This window comes from Procambarus clarkii, chromosome 70, assembly GCF_040958095.1.
Source record: "Procambarus clarkii isolate CNS0578487 chromosome 70, FALCON_Pclarkii_2.0, whole genome shotgun sequence".
Lineage (NCBI taxonomy): Eukaryota > Metazoa > Arthropoda > Malacostraca > Decapoda > Cambaridae > Procambarus > Procambarus clarkii.
This window is the reverse complement of record NC_091219.1, coordinates 16,903,027-16,923,971: the sequence shown is the minus strand read 5'-3', so window position 1 is coordinate 16,923,971 and position 20,945 is coordinate 16,903,027. Positions and strand designations below refer to the sequence as shown.

Below are 20,945 nucleotides of genomic sequence, written 5' to 3'. Positions count from 1 at the left end.
AATTCCTTTATTTGATAAACTGTTCACTCGAGACAGTTAAGCAAGTCCCAACTGGGTACATCCTGTACAAGAGACAGGATGAACAACCCAGCCAGTTTTCTTCCTATTGAGAATGTTGTACATGCTGCTATGGCTGTATATTCACTCACAGGATGAGTGGCGCTGCCCAATACTGTCACTATGGCGGTATGTTATGTCGTAAGATGAGTGACGCTGCCCAGTAAACTCGCCCTTTGGGGCAAAATTAAAAACATTCCTTTTACGGCGCTCATGATGCAGTTGTGACGCTGGCAGGAGTATAGAGTCCCTTGTCCTGAACCTCCCTGGTGCCGCAGGCAGCCACCGTCACGTTGACTGAGGCAGCCACCGTCACGTTGACTGAGGCAGCCACCGTCACGTTGACTGAGGCAGCCACCGTCACGTTGACTGAGGCAGCCACCGTCACGTTGACTGAGGCAGCCACCGTCACGTTGACTGTGGCAGCCACCGTCACGTTGACTGTGGCAGCCACCGTCACGTTGACTGTGGCAGCCACCGTCACGTTGACTGAGGCAGCCACCGTCACGTTGACTGTGGCAGCCACCGTCACGTTGACTGAGGCAGCCACCGTCACGTTGACTGTGGCAGCCACCGTCACGTTGACTGAAGCAGCCACCGTCACGTTGACTGAAGCAGCCACCGTCACGTTGACTGTGGCAGCCACCGTCACGTTGAATGTGGCAGCCACCGTCACGTTGACTGTGGCAGCCACCGTCACGTTGACTGTGGCAGCCACCGTCACGTTGACTGTGGCAGCCACCGTCACGTTGACTGAGGCAGCCACCGTCACGTTGACTGTGGCAGTAAGTTGACCCACCGTGGCTGCCTCAGTCAACGTGACGGTGGGGGCCATGTCATGAAGGCTCACAAGCCTCATGAAGGCTCACAAGCCTCATGAAGGCTCACAAGCCTCATGAAGGCTCACAAGCCTCATGAAGGCTCACAAGCCTCATGAAGGCTCACAAGCCTCATGAAGGCTCACAAGCCTCACGAAGGCTCACAAGCCTCACGAAAGCTCACAAGCCTCACGAAGGCTCACAAGCCTCACGAAGGCTCACAAGCCTCACGAAGGCTCACAAGCCTCACGAAGGCTCACAAGCCTCACTGAAGGCTCACAAGCCTCACGAAGGCTCACAAGCCTCACGAAGGCTCACAAGCCTCACGAAGGCTCACAAGCCTCAGGAAGGCTCACAAGCCTCAGGAAGGCTCACAAGCCTCACGAAGGCTCACAAGCCTCACGAAGGCTCACAAGCCTCACGAAGGCTCACAAGCCTCACGAAGGCTCACAAGCCTCACGAAGGCTCACAAGCCTCACGAAGGCTCACAAGCCTCATGAAGGCTCACAAGCCTCACGAAGGCTCACAAGCCTCACGAAGGCTCACAAGCCTCATGAAGGCTCACAAGCCTCATGAAGGTCAGTAGTTATACACAGCGGCTGTAAGAGCAACAGCCCCGACCTCTTCCGTAACTCCAGACCACCACGGCCTCTCCTTCAGACCACTACACAGTGTCTCAGTTCGGTGTCAACTTGGGACCACAGTTCATACCCCTGTTTGTCCCATTCCGTTGTCTAGTTCGCAGCCCATTACATACATGTTCCACTTTGTTGCTTATTTCTTGGCCCAGTTCGGGCTCCAGATTGTTACCTAGTTCGTGCCCTAATTCCTTGCCAAGTTCGTGCCCTAATTCCTTGCCAAGTTCGTGCCCTACTTCGGGACCCAGTTCGCGGCCAAGTTACGTGCCCTAATTCCTTGCCAAGTTCGTGCCCTAATTCCTTGCCAAATTCGTGCCCTAATTCCTTGCCAAGTTCGTGCCCTAATTCGGGACCCAGTTCGCGGCCAAGTTCGTGCCCTAATTCCGTGCCAAGTTCGTGCCCTACTTCGGGACCCAGTTCGCGGCCAAGTTCGTGCCCTAATTCCGTGCCAAGTTCGTGCCCTACTTCGGGACCCAGTTCTTGGCCAAGTTCGTGCATCAATTCGTGGTCTGGGTCAGACAGTAAGAATGAGGCCGCACTTGCGTTGACTATCGCAGCCAAATCCCGGGTTTTACTGCTGAGGAAGATTAGGAGTGGCTGGCGTCAGAGAGCGGCCGGGTGACGCTCCCGCCACACTGACAAGATGGTCACTCTTAGTCTTCCCCAGTTGGTTTTGGCTCTAGTTATTGTATTTGTCCACTACCATAACTGTATATAGATTGTGAAGTGTGATGGTTTGTGCGTGTCTGGGACGGTGTCTTCCATCTGGACACACTCTGGACTTGATGAGTGTGTGCATGACAAGTGTTGGACACATAGTTGTGTCCAACACTTCCTCTATAGACCACTTGATAACAGTATGTGTCAGCTCTACATCGTCGCTATTCATTAAACCAACCAAATCCAACCCAACATAAACCAACCTAAACCAGCCAAGCCAACTTAACCTAATCTATCCTATCCTAACCTGACCAAACCTAATCTAAAGTAAATAAGATAAAAATTATTGTCTTATAAATGGTGAGCACAAGTTGTGTGACGTCACAATGATGTCACCTCAACTACCTGCATTATCACCACAACTACCTGCATCATTACCACAACTACCCTCACCACCTCCACACCACACATACTAACTCCACACTTCTCCCTTCAACTCCTACCACCACCACACCACCACCACCACCCCCCCCACAAACCCTCCCTCCCCCCCCCCCCACCACCCCACCTGAACCTCTCGTCGCGCCTGCAGGTCTAAACCTGTGGCAGACGTGTCTGTTCCGGCTACTTTTAGCGGTCGTGAATCCCACCCAGTCCTGCCTGGAGTGGTGGTCCGCTCTGAGGGTGAGGCCAGGCGCTGGCTGTGGTGGTATATCCCGGCCTGTGCTTGTTCTACACCACCTCCACCACCTACACCACCCCCACCATCTACACCACCCCCACCATCTACACCACCTCCACCACCTACACCACCCCCACCACCTACACCACCCCCACCACCTACACCACCCCCACCACCTACACCACCACCCCACCACCTACACCACCCCTAATACAAACTGCTTTAGAAAATCATTAGTGTGCCAGTAAATGGTTATTTTAGCTATAAGGGCTAATTGAAAAAAATTCCTAAAACATAATATTTTTTAGTTCCCTCTAAATATATGCGTAAAAATGTTAAGTAAATATTTGAAGCGCTTCAGATTTGCTCTAAGGTTTGGGCTACTTAAGTCATCATCCAAACTTAACGTTTCACTGTTTAATTTTGTGTTTTATTTTAAATCAAGATTGTAAAACACTTAGAATATCCTGATCTGTCTGACATTTCAAAGGCGGTAGTCGTAAAGAGGGACGATACACAGGACATTGTTTCCACCTTGTCAAGAGAGAGGCTTTCTTTTTAGCCAGGTGGTCAAGTTTCAAGGCGGGCATTAAGATACAGCAATCTGTACCTCGGAGATCACCACACCACAATAAACTTTCAGTCCCCTCAAGATTAACTGTGACAAAGCGTCACGTTGGCTCTCCGTCTCTGATTAAGGCACAATACATTAGGCGGAGACCATTACTCGTGGACGCCTGCTGCTGAGCAACCCGTGCCACTGACCCGCCACCAGTACCAGCCAGCCCTCCACACACTAACATGGGCGACTCTTCCCTAAATTGTTCTGGTCAACCCCGAGCATTAACCTCTGCTCGAAAAATCACATGTAAATTCCGCACTTGTTAAGTGCGGCACGAATCGTCTACAGCGGACTACGTTAAGTCGAACACGGAAGAAGCTCATTATATTGGCAAGAATACTTTGGACTTTGATCTGTCAACAATTACTGTACTCTGAAAATGTAAGTAAAATTATATAAATAATGTAAACAGTTAAAAACTCGGAAACAAGGTTTCTGACTGAAACCTTGATGGTGGAGGGGTCTCTAGTTTTAATTACTTTTAAGCATGTCAGTTCTTGGTGGTAGTAAAGAGCAGTACCACCACCTCTTTGAATAGGACGATAGTTGTGAATTGCTGAGTAGTTTGGTATGTTGTAGAATTATGTAGTATCCTCTTTTTATCACGTTTCAGTAAGCACAACAAAAGAAAATTTGTTGTTAACTGTTTGAGTCAGGGCACTAACATCATCAAAGTGCTTACTTAGAGATCTTACATTCATTACATTTACAACTTGATTACTCACAATTTAAGTCACTTACTTACTTGATTTCTTACAACTTAAGTCACTCCCGGCGCCAGGACACCGCTCTCAGCCAGGGTAACTGTACTATTCTATCCTCGCCACAGTATCCACACTAGTCAATGTTGGCCTCAGTATATAGCTCCTTGTATACACTTCGATTGTATCCAGGTCCCACAAGGTCGAATTACGGACCTTCCCAGGATGCAACCCCATAACACTTGCCTAACTCCTGGGTACCTATTTACTGCTAGGTTAATAGAAGCATTAGGTAAAAATAAACGTACTCGGCCATTTCTGTCCTGCCCGAGAAATCGACTCGGACAGGATAGATCGACGAGATTTTTACCTGAATTTAGCTGCAGGCCGCCATCTATCTAGTACCCTAGACGGGGTCACGAATAATAGTTTTGTAATTATCAGGGGAAAGCGCCAAGCTATTACGACTTTATAACACGGGGACTGGATCAGGATAAGGATTTGGGATGGGACGGGGGAAAGAAATGGTGCCCAACCACTTGGACGGTCGGGGAGATTTAACGCGGACCTGCATGAAGCGAGACTGTCCAGTAAAGTGGCTGGGGTCACAAAGCCGGCGGCTTGTCAAGGTCCCCGCCATTTCCCAATGATAATTATTTCCAACCGGATTTTGAAGTTCAGTAATGTCTTGGCCATTACGACTTGGGCGGGTAGGCGGTTCCAGGGGTTTATAGCCGTATGGGTGAAGAAGCACTTGCTGTATTATGCCCTATATTGTGGCTTGTTGAGCTTGAAGCTGTTGCCCCTTGTATATATTACCTTGCACTTTTTAAATAAGTGGTTTGGATTAATATCCTCCTACTCCGGCCTAGCGTATGGATACTAGTCATCCCAGGCAAGGTACCCGTTCTAGTCTATCCTAGCCAGGGTAGCTATCCATAGTAATTTTACTATGGCCAAGGTATTCATAGAAGGATAGACCAACCTTACTAGACTATCCTGGTCAGTCTGCTGCCTGTAACTCAGAACTACAACACGGATATATTTCACTAGTGTATCGGGAAGGTAAAAAATAAGTGCATGTGATCAGGTGGTGAGCAGCGGACATTAGAAACACATGGTTGGCTAGACTTGGCTGGCGCTCCTGGTTGACCGTTCCTGACGTGCCCAGCCTTGTCCTGGCCTCCCCCACCTCTATCCCCTCCCCACACACACACCATACCATCCCCTCTCTCGCATCTCCTCCCGCCTCATCTCCTCACGCCCCATCTCCTCCCGCCTCATCTCCTCACGCCCCATCTCACCTGGACTCAAGACGTCTGGGATGCAGTTACGACAGTTGGCACCTGCAGACGTTCCTGGATCACACTTGACGTGGCGAGGGGCCTCGAGTTGCTCCCTTGACACGCTCAGCACTTGAGTGCCACTTTTGTTTCTTCTCTTTTGAACTAGCAGCTTACCGCCCTTCACCGATATTCCCTAATCACTCGTACTTGTGGTTATCTTGAGGTTATCTTGAGATGATTTCGGGGCTTTAGTGTCCCCGCGGCCCGGTCCTCGACCAGGCCTCCACCCCCAGGAAGCAGCCCGTGACAGCTGACTAACTCCCAGGTACCTATTTACTGCTAGGTAACAGGGGCATTTAGGGTGAAAGAAACTTTGCCCATTTGTTTCTGCCTCGTGCGGGAATCGAACCCGCGCCACAGAATTACGAGTCCTGCGCGCTATCCACCAGGCTACGAGGCCCCTGTGTAATAGTATTACAATCTAATTTTGGAATGTAACCTGCAACCTTTATCAAGGAGTTGTAAACAACGTTACATTGTAACGTTAAGTTGTAAACAGAGTTGTAAGGGCCCTGACACCTGAGTGGACAACGCCCGGGATTCGTAGTTCTGAGGTTCCGGGTTCGATCCCCGGTGGAGGCGGAAACAAATGGGCAGAGTTTCTTTCACCCTGATGCTCTGTTCACCTAGCAGTAAATAGGTACCTGGGAGTTAGAGAGCTGCTACGGGCTGCTTCCTGGGGATGTGTAACAAAAAGGAGGCCTGGTCGAGGACCGGGCCGCGGGGACGCTAAGCCCCGAAATCATCTCAAGATAACCTCAAGATAATGTTCCGGAATATTGTGAAAGAGTGTAACCTATCCACCGCTGCCCATTGGATGGGGGGGGGGGGGCAGGGGGCAGTATAAACATATCAGTTGTGACACTAGCTCACCACGTCTTGTGCTCACCACGTCTTGTGCTCACCACGTCTTGTGCTCACCACGTCTTGTGCTCACCACGTCTTGTGCTCACCACGTCTTGTGCTCACCACGTCTTGTAAATTTTGTAACTAGCTCATCAAGATTGTAACTTGCTTAGCTAAATGAATTGTGGGGTTCAGTCCCTGAGCCCATTATGTGCCTTTGTAATGTTTCCCACTACTGCCCACAGGATGGGTATGGGGTTATCTTGAAGTTATCTTGAGATAATTACGGGGCTTAGCAACCCTGCGGCCCGGTCCTCGACTACGCCTCATTTTTGTTACACACCCCCAGGAAGCAGCCCGTAGCTGCTGTCTAACTCCCAGGTACCTGTTTGCTGCCAGGTAACAGGAGCATCAGGGTGAAAGAAACTCTGCATATTTGTTTCACCTCGACGGGGGATCGAACCCGGAACCTCAGGACTACGAATCCGAAGCGCTGTCGACTCTCATGTATCAGTGGTGCTTAATAGATAAACTAAAGTAACTCTTCATTAAAGGACTTGATAAGGGTCCAGGACGGACCGAAACGTCGTCGTTTCTTAGTTTTCTGATGTGGTTTGTTTATCACTTATACGGTAACGGGGCCTCGTAGCCTGGTGGATAGCGCGCAGGACTCGTAATTCTGTGGCGCGGGTTCGATTCCCGCACGAGGCAGAAAAAAATGGGCAAAGTTTCTTTCACCCTGAATGCCCCTGTTACCTAGCAGTAAATAGGTACCTGGGTGTTAGCCAGCTGTTACGGGCTGCTTCCTGGGGGTGGAGGCCAGGTCGAGGACCGGGCCGCGGGGACACTAAAGCCCCGAAATCATCTCAAGATAACCTCAAGATATACAATGACGACCAAAAATGACCTGGTTGTAGCCAATATATCAGAGTACATCTGCTACTCCAAGTGATGGTGAGGAGGGGTTGAGAGAGTGAGGAATGTGGTCCATCTTCACCATTGTCCACAACAACGAAGTTTGTCATTAAATGTTTAGCATCCCTTGGTTTATGTTCTCATTGTTTACTGTTCTCATCAGTGTAGTGTGAGAGTATAAAGTATCCTCGGTGGCCTGGTCGACCTTTTCATGGACATTGTGGATGTGGAGATAAGGACTCACATCTCAGCCCCACAGTACCTTCAGTACTCCCATTCACACCCAGACTGTGGGGGAATTTACTTGTGAGATTTATATTTATTTAATTTATATTAATGTATGTAGTAATTTATATTTTACGTTAATTTATATTTTTCTATAGCAAATTGTATGATGGTTAGTGAACTTGTATTTCTTAAAATGTTTCACAAATCGCTTCCTTACACATTATGGAGGGTTTATGTATGTAGTCAACCATATAAATTATTGGTTAGCAGACATTCACTACAGTATTAAACTACATATATTACTTAAATAGGGAAGCCTTATCTTTCTGCACAGATAGCTTGGTGCCTTCTTTTGATAATTACTTGCTTATCTTTTTGAGGGTAGGGCCTGGTCCACCAGTTATGAACAAAGATGATCACACCAAGGTCGTGTTTGAGGCTGGCATGAACACCATGTACTGGTGTACCAAGCACTGTTCTGCTTCCCTCTTCAATTGTTCCGGCTCGTCATGCTGGTCTTGGCACGTGCACCAACGTCCAGAATACACGGTGCTAACCTACCCAGCAAGGGACAAACACAGGCAACCCGCCTAACTAACCTTCCCATGTATAGAAAACGTGGATATTTGGGATCCACTACTTTGTAATTTGTACGTTGGGGACGATAACTGACGAAATAAGACGTTCTAGTTGAGGGGATGGATTGTTGGGGGATGTCACACTGAAGGTGTACTGGAGAAGTGTTGGGGGATGGGGTCACACTGAAGGTGTACTGGAGAAGTGTTGGAGGATGGGGTCACACTGAAGGTGTACTGGAGAAGTGTTGGAGGATGGGGTCACACTGAAGGTGTACTGGAGAAGTGTTGGGGGATGGGGTCACACTGAAGGTGTACTGGAGAAGTGTTGGAGGATGAGGCAACACTGAAGGTGTACTGGAGAAGTGTTGGAGGATGAGGCAACACTGAAGGTGTACTGGAGAAGTGTTGGAGGATGAGGCAACACTGAAGGTGTACTGGAGAAGTGTTGGAGGATGAGGCAACACTGAAGGTGTACTGGAGAAGTGTTGGAGGATGAGGCAACACTGAAGGTGTACTGGAGAAGTGTTGGAGGATGAGGCAACACTGAAGGTGTACTGGAGAAGTGTTGGGGGATGATGAGATTTATATTCCACCTGGTGCGGTTGTACAGTTAAGCAAGGCTTCAACCATTGCTGATAAGTGCTGTCCTTTATCATTGCAATAATATAACGTGGGTGGTGATGAGCTCTGTAATGACTGTGCGGCAATTTGAGAATATTTTGTCAATTGATATAGTCGGGGTCATTATTTGATGTTAATATCTGAGCATATGGTGTACTTATATTGCGTCATGTGGTACATGAGTATGGATCAATAGTGGCGCCTCGTAGCGTTGAACCTGTGTTATCTTTTAATACACTATGCCTGGCTTTGTTTGCGGTTTATAGTATTACAATTATCAATTTGATTTATATTTCACACACGTGTGTTTGTGAGGGTTCACTGCATTGTACCACTTGTGTTAGAAGCCTGGTATTGGTTGTATGAGGTGTGTGGAGTGGCCTGACTGTCCCGCCGTCATCATACTTCACACATTCTATAACAATTTTAATTGATAAGAAAAAAATATGATCCGCATGTGCTATGATTATTACCAATATTCTGCTATAATTTAAGAAATTTGTTATTTTAACAAGTTTATTCATTTAGTTTAATTTTGATAAATGCGCCCGGAGGTGTGTATATGTGTGTACCGCCCCGGGGGGGGGGGGGGGCATGTGTAGACTTATAGTCTTAGTCAATTGGGCGAGTAAATGATGAGTGAAAACGTGTATGATGTAATGTTGTTGCTTGTTGTGTTGCAGGATATGATGGGGTAGCGGCCAGGAGCAGCCATGTCACACCGGAGTAACCGGCCCCGCTCCTGGTGCCCCCGAGGGGACTCCCCCTTGAAGCTGCCGGAGGGGGCCTCCGTCCCCTCCCCCGTGGCCGCTCCGGGGGTGCAGGGGCTTCCGCCAGCTGTGGCCTCCCCAAGGTCCACGCCCACGCCCTTCAAACTGCGCCGCCTGAGCATGGGCACTGACCGGGCAGGGTCGCCATGCGCGTCCACGGTCACGCATGCCACCGTCTTGCCGGCGCTACACATGGCAGCCGCCCAGCTGGAACAACAGCAACAACGGCAGGCTGCCCAGCAGGCCGCTGCTCACGCCGCTTCACAGGCCGCTTCACAGATCGAACAGTTTACAACACAACTCTCACAGCAGTCAACGACGCCATTTGCACAGCACCCGGAACAGATGGCGTCGACGCAAGTACAGATGCATCAAATGACGCAACAGTCATCAAAGGTAACGCGTCATTTGGCGCAGCAATCGTCACAAGTAATGCAGGAATCAGCACAGCAGTCTGGCGTGTTCTACCCCATGCCACAGCACCCTATTTCCCCGCAGGAGGCCAACCTCCAGCAGAAGGCTGTGGTCAGTACTACCTGTGGCTGCATACTACTCTCGCTGCCTAGCTCTTATTAATACATCACTGATTACTTTAGTTGTGTTAGATCCAAGGCTTTCCCCTCACATTATTTCAAATTTTTATTCAGTGTATGACATTACACTTAATTTAAAATTGATTCTAGTTGAAGTAAAGTAATGAGTAAGGTTGCACTCGAGCCAAAGTTAACATCCAACGTTTATGGAACCATAAATGGTTAGAAAGTTTAAGCCATTTCAAATATTTATATTTAGCATTAATTTTGCCACAGAACGCTTTGCCCATGGATCTTTCACTATATTTAAATAAATTATTATTGAACTATAAGTTTACACTGTAGAACACACATTGGACTAGCTCTACGTGATACTATAGTTTTTACATTAGGCTTGGAATAGTTTAACATTAGCTTATTAGGCTACGATACTTATCTCCCCAATCACGGTTTTCAACTGTGTTGTCAAAGCAGCATAGGAACCTTGTTAACGCGACAGATTACACTTTTGAACTTAGTGATATACTCTTATGAATACATATGAAACATGTCAAGTTAAACTCATTAAGAAGGCAAATAGTTGAAAATAAACAGGTTTTTTTATTAATGGTTATTAATTAAAAATCAGCTTTAGATATAAACGTGTTGTCAGAAGTATATTTACTCCGAGATCGAGGTGTACCCTGTTTCCTGGTGTAAATAGACTGAGTTTAGTTCTGGACCATGTCCAGGACTGAAGTGTATCAGGTGGTGTCAGTAAGCGCTTGTGTGGCGTATTAATCCTCCAGTGGTTGATAGGTCTTAAGCCCATCACCAAACCAAAACAGTTGTATGTTCAGAGATATCCTTCGACTGTAGATTTTATGATGCTCATTTGTTTCATTTTAAAGGATTTGTGGGAACCGACCTGTGAGATTTATATTTATTTAATTTATATGAATATATATAGAATTTATATTTACGTTAATTTATATACTTCGATAGCAATTTGTATAATGATAAGTGGACTGTATTTCTGCAATAATCTTATAATCTCACAAATCGATCCTCTACACATTAGGGGGGGTTTATTAGTATATATATGCAGCCAATCAAACTACAAAATTAACTACATACATTGAAGAGGTTCCTTATCTTATAGTACAGCAGGTTAGTCCACCAGGTATAACTAGGGTGTAGACACCAAATTATCCTCTTTGAGGTAGCTTCCATATCACCCAGTAACTGGTGCACAAATCTTCCTTCCTCGTCTTGACCTGTCAAAAGTGCGCTAGCTGTGAAGCCAGAATCCTATATATATGACAAGTATATCAGAGAAAACAGTACATGGAACATTGAAGACCTGGCTTAATTACCTTTAGTTTGAGGCTTCCACGTGCTCTAACCGGGTTACCCTATATCCTGACATTAATGGCCATAAATGAATGATAAACGGGTTTCGGAAAGAACACTTAACTTGAATTGTAGACATCGTGTTGGAGATGGTACCTTTGGTTTCCATAACACTACGTCCAAGTAAAATTAACAGGAGCCGAATTTGCTCCCGTGTGAGCCTCTGGTCTCAATATAAACAATGGCTGTTTAACACTCCATACTATTGACGTTACTGGCCGACATTGTCCAGATATGATAGGAGCTAAATTTGCTCCACACGTCTCGGAGGTGACACAACAATGGCTGCCCTCCTTCCCCACTCTGACGCCTGGCTTACATTGTCCACATTTCAGAAAGTGATAGAAGGGTCACATTTACTCTACTTTAATATTGATAATTAAGTTAATTTATATAAGATGTTTTTATGATGGTAAAGTCCAAAGACTAATGTATTTAAGAACAATTCCCAGCAGAATAGCTGGTGAATTATAATAGTATGTGGTGATGATATCCCGTTTTCTATAGACGGTAATTCCACTACAAGTTACGTTTTCTATGGGTAACTTGTTGGTAATACAGCTATTATCTGTATGATTATTAAATGGTGTCGGATTTTCCGACATAATTCCCCAGGGGCTGCTCACGGGTCGAAGTCCTAATTAGAACAGACGAACACCGATACTCCTCCTTCGAATTATTACATTAATTTGATGTTAGTAGTTAGTAATCACACATTTGTGCGTCTGTTCATACAGGACGGATGTCCCGTACTAGAGTTGCAGGGGTTAGAAGTCTAATGCGATTTCATTTCCCTGTCAACTCTTGAAAGGCTAATATTCAAGCCTTATTACATATTATTTAACCCAGAAGACTGGATGTGATCAAGTACTACAGTCAAGTATGATTCAGGGACTGCAGTGAGATCAGTGACATTAGATATAACTTGAAGTTTGTTCAGGTAACTGGTCACTGATATATAAACACTGAGGCCCATGGAATACATCTTGATTAAATAATAAATGTATCAAATCAGTCATCAGATTTATTGGGGTTTAATTTAGTTAATTGATTCAGAAGATTGAATAGCTCATCATTAAAGTAAAGTATGGTTCTGAGACTGCAGTGGGTTCAGTGACATTGGTCGCAGTGACTTGTAGCTGTTTTAGGCTACTGTTCACTGATTTGCCACTGAGGCCTCATGAACTCATCTCCAGCTTTAAATGATGATACTAACATCAACCTCTGTTGGTATAGTCAGCTGTAATCTCCTTAGTATAATGCTACTGGAGAAATATAATCAGCTGACAAATTTAGATTTCTATTGGTATTGTTTATCTGCAGGCATAGGTCTCCTCAGGCTTGATACTGGACCTGAGAGTAATTTACCTCCTGCAGACTTTAACATGGTTATGCCCTGATATTTAGTAGGGCTACCGATGAATCGATGGTAGTAGTCTGCCCCCACAAGGACAGCCATTTGGCATTTGATTTGCTCAAATTTACCTGCAGCTGCTTGATAATAGCTTTCCAGGTCAGCATAATCAACTTGAGATTGTTGTGACAAATCTTCACATTTCTTGATCTGTCTTGTTAAGTGGCCTTTAAGACCTGCAAGGGTTCTTTTCATTCTCCCTGCATTATCCATACTGGCTCGTTGGTGAAGCCTTGTGGGACTTGTACTTGGGCTGCTCATAATACTGAACAAGCACTGATGGTAGCCTAGGGTAAATTCTGCACTCACTAGGCAATAATCCTACCTCTACTAGAGGTTAGCACTTAAAATTAATACACATTATATATATACAATCATCCACACTAATGATTTGAGTGATAAACCAGTGTCACTGGAAGTACCTTTAGGTTAGCTCTTCTATATCACCCTAGGATGGAATAGACACTAATTAATCACTCAAAGGTGTAATGATCATAAGTAAATTATTATATATACAACTCAATTCGAGTTGATAAAAATTACACCCAAAATAGGGTCTGGACCATTCATTAATGGTGTTAGATTGTTGAATATAGTACAACTGACTATGGTAATAATGGGACTAGGATGAGCAATAATAGTTCAACTAGTCAATGGTTAATATCCTACCCTGTTGTGGGTTGACAATTAGCAAATATTATACTGTGATCACTAGTGCAATATATATTAAATAATTCTCTATCTTGGAGAAATAATATACACAATTATTGATAATAGCCTCTTAATTAGCCTCTATGAAACTTCTAATATTATCAAGAAGTATTAAATATTATTAGTGACCTCGCGAAATAAAGTCCACAAAATTCGTAGATAATCTCTCGCGAAATGTAACACCACGAAATCCGTGAACAATATCGCGAAGACACAGTCACTAATTTGGCTGGCTTCAATATTAGCGCTGTCATTTCACAGAATAACACTCCACCAAATCTGTGGGTGTGCATGAAACCGCTGACGAAGCTGATCTGGGCTGAGGGAGGCTCCTGAGCTCCCACGAGGCTTCGCCGCTGTCTTTGACTGGCTTTGTTTAAATCACACTGCACTAGTATATTTAATGAATCCACTGGTTAACTGGTTCATCCGGTACTAAGATGACCAAATGTGGTTCATAGGACCAAATAATCCGGTTCGAAGGACCAAATAATGTGGGAACCGACCTGTGAGATTTATATTTATTTAATTTATATGAATATATATAGAATTTATATTTACGATAATTTATATACTTCGATAGCAATTTGTATAATAAGTGGACTGTATTTCTGCAATAATCTTATAATCTCACAAATCGATCCTCTACACATTAGGGGGGGTTTATTAGTATATATATGCAGCCAATCAAACTACAAAATTAACTACATACATTGAAGAGGTTCCTTATCTTATAGTACAGCAGGTTAGTCCACCAGGTATAACTAGGGTGTAGACACCAAATTATCCTCTTTGAGGTAGCTTCCATATCACCCAGTAACTGGTGCACAAATCTTCCTTCCTCGTCTTGACCTGTCAAAAGTGCGCTAGCTGTGAAGCCAGAATCCTATATATGACAAGTATATCAGAGAAAACAGTACATGGAACATTGAAGACCTGGCTTAATTACCTTTAGTTTGAGGCTTCCACGTGCTCTAACCGGGTCACCCTATATCCTGACATTAATGGCCATAAATGAATGATAAACGGGTTTCGGAAAGAACACTTAACTTGAATTGTAGACATCGTGTTGGAGATGGTACCTTTGGTTTCCATAACACTACGTCCAAGTAAAATTAACAGGAGCCGAATTTGCTCCCGTGTGAGCCTCTGGTCTCAATATAAACAATGGCTGTTTAACACTCCATACTATTGACGTTACTGGCCGACATTGTCCAGATATGATAGGAGCTAAATTTGCTCCACACGTCTCGGAGGTGACACAACAATGGCTGCCCTCCTTCCCCACTCTGACGCCTGGCTTACATTGTCCACATTTCAGAAAGTGATAGAAGGGTCACATTTACTCTACTTTAATATTGATAATTAAGTTAATTTATATAAGATGTTTTTATGATGGTAAAGTCCAAAGACTAATGTATTTAAGAACAATTCCCAGCAGAATAGCTGGTGAATTATAATAGTATGTGGTGATGATATCCCGTTTTCTATAGACGGTAATTCCACTACAAGTTACGTTTTCTATGGGTAACTTGTTGGTAATACAGCTATTATCTGTATGATTATTAAATGGTGTCGGATTTTCCGACAGGATTCACTGAACTAGGTCACCTAACAAAGACAACGTTTCCCGTATCTCCAAACAATTCTTGTTGAATTATTCTGAATTGTTTTTACTATTACCAGTTTTGAGAGGGATGAACGAAGAGGGAAGTCAAATAAATAATTACTATTAAATAATAAAGTTAACCTTTATTGGCAGCACTATTAATGTCTAAATATCAATATTTTATGATCTGAAAACTGATTAGATAAGGTGCTACACAGTAAATAAGATATTAGGTTAATACTGCATAAAACACATCTTTGATAGTGTGTGAATCCCGAGATACTGTAAATAAAATATGCACACTCAGACTTCTTATTTCGTCAGTAATTATAGATTTAACCGATATATATATATGTCAACAGTAGGTAACACTAATTTAAACTGAATTTTAATATTTCTTCACAGTTTTGGTCAGATATTTTCAAAGAAGCCTATGTCAATTTCTGCAAAACGAATTGCATCCGGTGGCGTAAGGTTTTGAAGTACAGAAAAATACTTTTTAAAGAAAATACTACCACAAGTGTTTTTCTGTCTGAAAGGTTCCTATCCTGGCGTCGCATGAAGGAGTATTATTAAATTATCTTGGATTCAAGGAGTTTTCTTTTAATTGAATGATTTTTTTATAAAAGCGTCTTGCTTTCCTGTACAATTATAACGTAGCACAGGTACTGGCCGCGTCCAGTAGAACACCGATAAATTACAACATGGAAGACACTCCTTGAATGTTTGAAGTTTTAATAATGCGATCCATCCGTTAGTAGCAATAGGATGTCCTAAATGTAGAGAATAACTGCTTATTTTTTAGCTGAAGAATGACAAAGAATCGCAAAACTGAATTCTTTATGTGTTAAAGGGTATATTATTTTCTTGGTTTAATTTTTTTTATTTATATATCTAAAATTAATAGGTACATAAGACACACCTATGTGCCAGATATATTTTGGTGAGTGTAAGGGAGTGTATTACTAACTGTACCACATTGTCTCCCATGGCCTGGGCACAGGACATGCAGCGCCCCTACCGCCACTCTCCCATACTGCTCCGGGACCTGCCACGGGTAAGTTGCTCTTCCTATGATCCGCTATTTACCACGTAAAACTGTGAAAACATATACTAAGTTATATATCATTAAAACGTGTATAGACTTAAGGCTTATGTATGTGCACATGTAGGCTATTCTATCTGTATCTATGTCTTTACTGATGATTTAGAAATTGTTCGTGTCAGATAGCCAGAGGTAAACAACCTCCACCCGTGCTAACGCTTCACACACGCTACCTTTTCCTTCATGAACGTCACATTAATCATTATTTTAACGCAAACTTAGTCATTAGTGTTATTTTGTGCTGTTGTATGCTTAGTGTTAATATGAGGGGTGTGCTCGGGGCAAGTTGTAGAGTGTTGTGAAGGGTACTGGTTGCCGGAAGCCTTCAGGCATGAGGTGTGCGGGAACGGGATTCGCGCACTTGTTGTGACGGTAAAAATGTTGTCAGCAGTGCCTATTTTTTGTGTACTACTCTTTTACAAGAGTAGTACACAAAGTTTATATTTTGTGTACTAATGTACATAAAAATTTCAGCATATACGATGCCTTCATATTCTTGACCACAATATGGAGCACAATAAGATCAGCCATCGCTACCCAGTAAATACCTCTAACGCTTTAGATTAAGAACAATACTCAGTTGTGTGGGTTTCAGCAGCCGTTTGAGGCTGCACTATGTACACATAACAAGTCAGTGGTGTGAACGTGCCTTATATTAGGCTCTCAGGCTTCTGGTGCAGTGTCTTCTGAACGTTTGTGCTGCACTATTCCTGCATGTGACATGTTGTACGTCCTCTACACTCAGGTTCATACTTGTTGTCTTTGACTTTCGTATTACGAAATTATTAACGAAGATTAGGCTACGAATCTGACTTAATCTCGAATACTGAACGTTTTGTTAATTTTCCAGTCCCTATAAGTCAATTTTCTTCCTCTTCAATTTGGATTCCTGATCATTTATTGCTGGGATTCTGGGCAGAAACTATATACAGTAGCTTTTCAGCTTAATGTTTTCTTCACTAATTTTTATCTGATTCTTACATATTCTTTGATATCTTATAATTTCTAGATTTTCTTGTGTATTTTATGTTCTGCAAGCTTAAATTCTTTTAATTAATCTGTTTCTAGTTAATTCTTGTTGAACTCTGGGCTATTCCTGTACTGTATATCCATTTGAATTTTATTAAACTTGTCTATAGCTTCCATGTATTTTTTGGGTGACATAATCTATCATGCGTTCTATATATTGTGTTCTTCACCGAATTTAGCCTTCCAATTAATAGTCCTTAGGAATACTAATTTTTGTTATACTACCATTGTCATCTTTCTTGTACTTTCAGCTCCACTAGACATTCAAACACCAGAATGTTTGAATGATATACATTTGAATTATAATTTGAAATTCATTAATACATGTTTGAATTATATACATTTGAATTATATGTTGAAATTCATTAATACATAATTCTATCGCCTCAATATCTTGTTTTTTTTAAGCAAATATACATTAATTCTTGCATGAGCTGGCCCATCCTCTCCCTTGGTAATTTTTATTCTTTTTATTTGCTATACCAGGACATTTCATAACATAGTGTCATGTAGTTTCACTCTGCAGGTCTCTGTCTCTGGCCTTCTCGTGTCTACCAGTCAATATTTCTGTAATCAATGTTCCCCTGGCACTTTTACATTTATTTATACTTTTATAATAAATTATTTCATACTGCCATTATTGTAATTATATCATTTGATCATTATCGCAACATATACCTCTATTATTTTTTTCCACTAATCACTTGGTAGTTCTCGGGGAACAATGTACCAGTATTTATGCCACCTTTGTTACCACAATTATTGTTAATGGCTTCATTTCCACGTTTTTAAGGTGGGATAAGGAGTATATGTGAGAAGTGAGGTTGAAGTAAGACTTGATCAGTGGGTAGAGTTGGGCTGGTGATGTTTGTTAAAAAAGTTAGGGGGTCTGCTTCGGACTAGGGAGTTGAGAGAAGAAAGACAAGGTGCGTTTTGTGTCTTCTGTGAGGATCATTGTAAGGCTGGAAGTGGTGGGAGTGAGAATGTGTTGTTAAAGATTTGGATGGTGGGCGTATCACAGCCAATGTATCTCCTCCTTGGGTTGAAGCTTGAGCTACAGCTCCGGTCGGTAATTTGCTGCAGCGACTCCTAAAACTATGCATGGAGATAGCCTCTGCTATCATTACTTATAAATTTATTCCACTTGCTTACTACACCCTGAAAAAGTGCTTCCTTGCATCCCTTATCATTCTGATGTTACTTAACCTAAACAATGATTTTTGTTAACTTTATCAATGCTACTATGTATCTCATAAGTTAGAAGCGTGTCCGCGTAAGCGTAGAAGCATATATATATATATATATATATATATATATATATATATATATATATATATATATATATATATATATATATATATATATATATATGCTTCTACGCTTACGCGGACACGCTTCTAACTTATGAGATACATAGTAGCATTGATAAAGTTAACAAAAATCATTGTTTAGGTTAAGTAACATCAGAATGATATATATATATATATATATATATATATATATATATATATATATATATATATATATATATATATATATGCAGAATAACATGTGAAAAATAGAAAATGCTTAACGCATTTTCGGCTAATTCGCCTTCATCAGAGCAAAGTAGAATGAAGATAAGATTGCTGATCAGACCTTTATATCCGCCTGGGCAGATCACCTGACCACCAAAAATAAGTGGAGGAAAGGAATTATAAGAAAGAAGGTAACTGCAGAAGGCCTATTGGCCCATACGAGGCAGCTCCTATTAATATCTCCAAGTGCCATACGTGTTAAATGATTGCTATATTGTTTTGACGTGCTATATTGAGGCTTAAATAGGGATCCAACTTGTACATACCGGTACCTTCTTCGACCAGATACTCAAACAACAGTACACTGTGATCACTCATACCCACGGGGGCTTCAAGACCTATTTCCTTCATGTCTGAATTGTTCAGAGTGAATACTAGGTAGAGTCTTGCTGGTTCATCATTGCCTCTCGTTCTCGTGGGATCCTTGACATGCTGACTTAAAAAGTTTCTAGTCATCACCTCCAGCAGTTTCGCTCTCCATGTTTCCTCACCTCCATGTGGTTCCCTGTTTTCCCAGTCTATCCTTCATGATTGAAGTCCCTTATTATGAGCAGATGGGATCGATTTCTACAGGCAGCAGCGGCTGCTCTCTCAATGATAATGTTAACTTCCATGTTGTTACTTGTCATACTCTTGCCTGGGTCTTCTTTCATTTGGTCGTGGGTTATATATCACTGCTACTACTACTCCTGGTCCTCCCATCATCATGGTGCCTGTTATGAAGTCTCTGAACCCTTCACAGCCTGGAATAACCATCTCCTCGAAACTCCATTCCTTTCTCATCAGTAGAGCCACTCCGCCTCCTCCCCTTCCTACCTTTTCTTTCCTTATTACAGTGTAGTCCTGGGGAAACACCGCATTCGTTATGATTCCTGAGAGTTTTGTTTCTGTGAGTCCAATTACATCTGGGTTTACTTCTTGTGTTCTTTCCCTAAGTTCACTACACACACAGGTGTGTGAGTGTGGAGGTACACATGCTGCAGGTGTGTGACACAACCCGTTCTCGCAAATTCGTAAAGTCAATATTGACTTATTAACTACGTGCATAGGTGATATACTAAACATAATAGATACCCTTAAAAAGATTCATAGAAAACACCGACCTTACCTAACCTTGTTAGTATCTTAAGATAAGCATCTTATTGCTTCGTAATTACAATTATTACTTAACCTATACCTATTATAGGTATCAGATTTAATAAGTCAATATTGACTTATTAAATTTGCGAGAACGGGTTGGAGTGTGGAGGTACACCTGCTGCAGGTGTGTGTGTGGAGGTACACACCTGCTGCAGGTGTGTGTATGGAGGTACACACATGCTGCAGGTGTGTGAGTGTGGAGGTACACACATGCTGCAGGTGTGTGAGTGTGGAGGTACACCTGCTGCAGGTGTGTGTGAGTGTGGAGGTACACATGCTGCAGGTGTGTGAGTGTGGAGGTACACTAAAGTGATGGTTGTGTTGCAGGAGCCGCGTTCACCCCCGGGTTCGAGGCCCGGCTCGGCGCTCTATAGAGACCGGGTCAGTATTGCCACCTAGGCGTGCACAATAATAAACACGGGTACAGTTGTGCATGCGAGAAATCTTTGAATAATATGTATTTTTAAATTTGTTAGCGGAACAGCAACAGTGCCGCGATATTGTTTACTTGTTAAGTATTACCCTTTACAAGTCAAATTGTATAAATGATTGATGTATTCCATATAATTATCATTATCGTATAGACTTGTAAGTATATTTGAATACTTGTCTTTAATATTGGAGTATATTGGTGATTAAGAGTGCGTCAAGGTAGTTGAAGAAGCTAATGGTGTTTGGTGTTGTTGTGTCCACGTTACAGGAGCCATGGTCGCCCACGCCCACCGCCAGGCCGCCCTCTGCCATTATAAGTCAGGTATGTCTTCCTTCACCCATTATTTCCTCACCCGCCATTACATCCGCACCTTCAGACCTACACAAAAACCCATTACTTGATCCTTTTACATCCTCATCTACTACCCATCACCCTATTTCATCCATCCATTGCTGCCTCACTCACCCCACCCATCAAACTCCCAACCCACAACCCATTACATAATTATCCTTTTACTTAC

The 20,945-nt window shown here is 43.0% G+C and overlaps 2 protein-coding genes across 2 annotated transcripts in view; one reads left to right on the top strand and one right to left on the bottom strand.

Annotated features, from left to right (window-relative positions):
- Positions 1-268: 268 nt before the first annotated feature.
- On the bottom strand, positions 269-916 carry LOC138355970 (uncharacterized). The gene has a single exon (XM_069311510.1). The coding sequence runs from the start codon at positions 914-916 to the stop codon at positions 269-271; it is 648 nt and encodes a 215-aa protein (XP_069167611.1).
- An 8,482-nt stretch (positions 917-9,398) lies between these two features.
- The window catches only part of LOC123775224 (serine/arginine repetitive matrix protein 1-like), a 63,365-nt gene continuing 51,818 nt past the window's right edge, over positions 9,399-20,945 (top strand). The window contains exons 1-4 of the mRNA XM_069311509.1: positions 9,399-10,007; positions 16,145-16,198; positions 20,320-20,373; positions 20,693-20,746. Of these exons, the coding sequence (XP_069167610.1) occupies positions 9,426-10,007; positions 16,145-16,198; positions 20,320-20,373; positions 20,693-20,746 (744 nt within the window). The 5' untranslated portion in view covers positions 9,399-9,425. The remainder of the gene's footprint in view (positions 10,008-16,144; positions 16,199-20,319; positions 20,374-20,692; positions 20,747-20,945) is intronic.

Bases quoted from the DNA above. Each gene is read 5' to 3' on its own strand.
- LOC138355970 (XM_069311510.1), bottom strand. From the start codon at position 916: ATGAGGCTTGTGAGCCTTCATGACATGGCCCCCACCGTCACGTTGACT.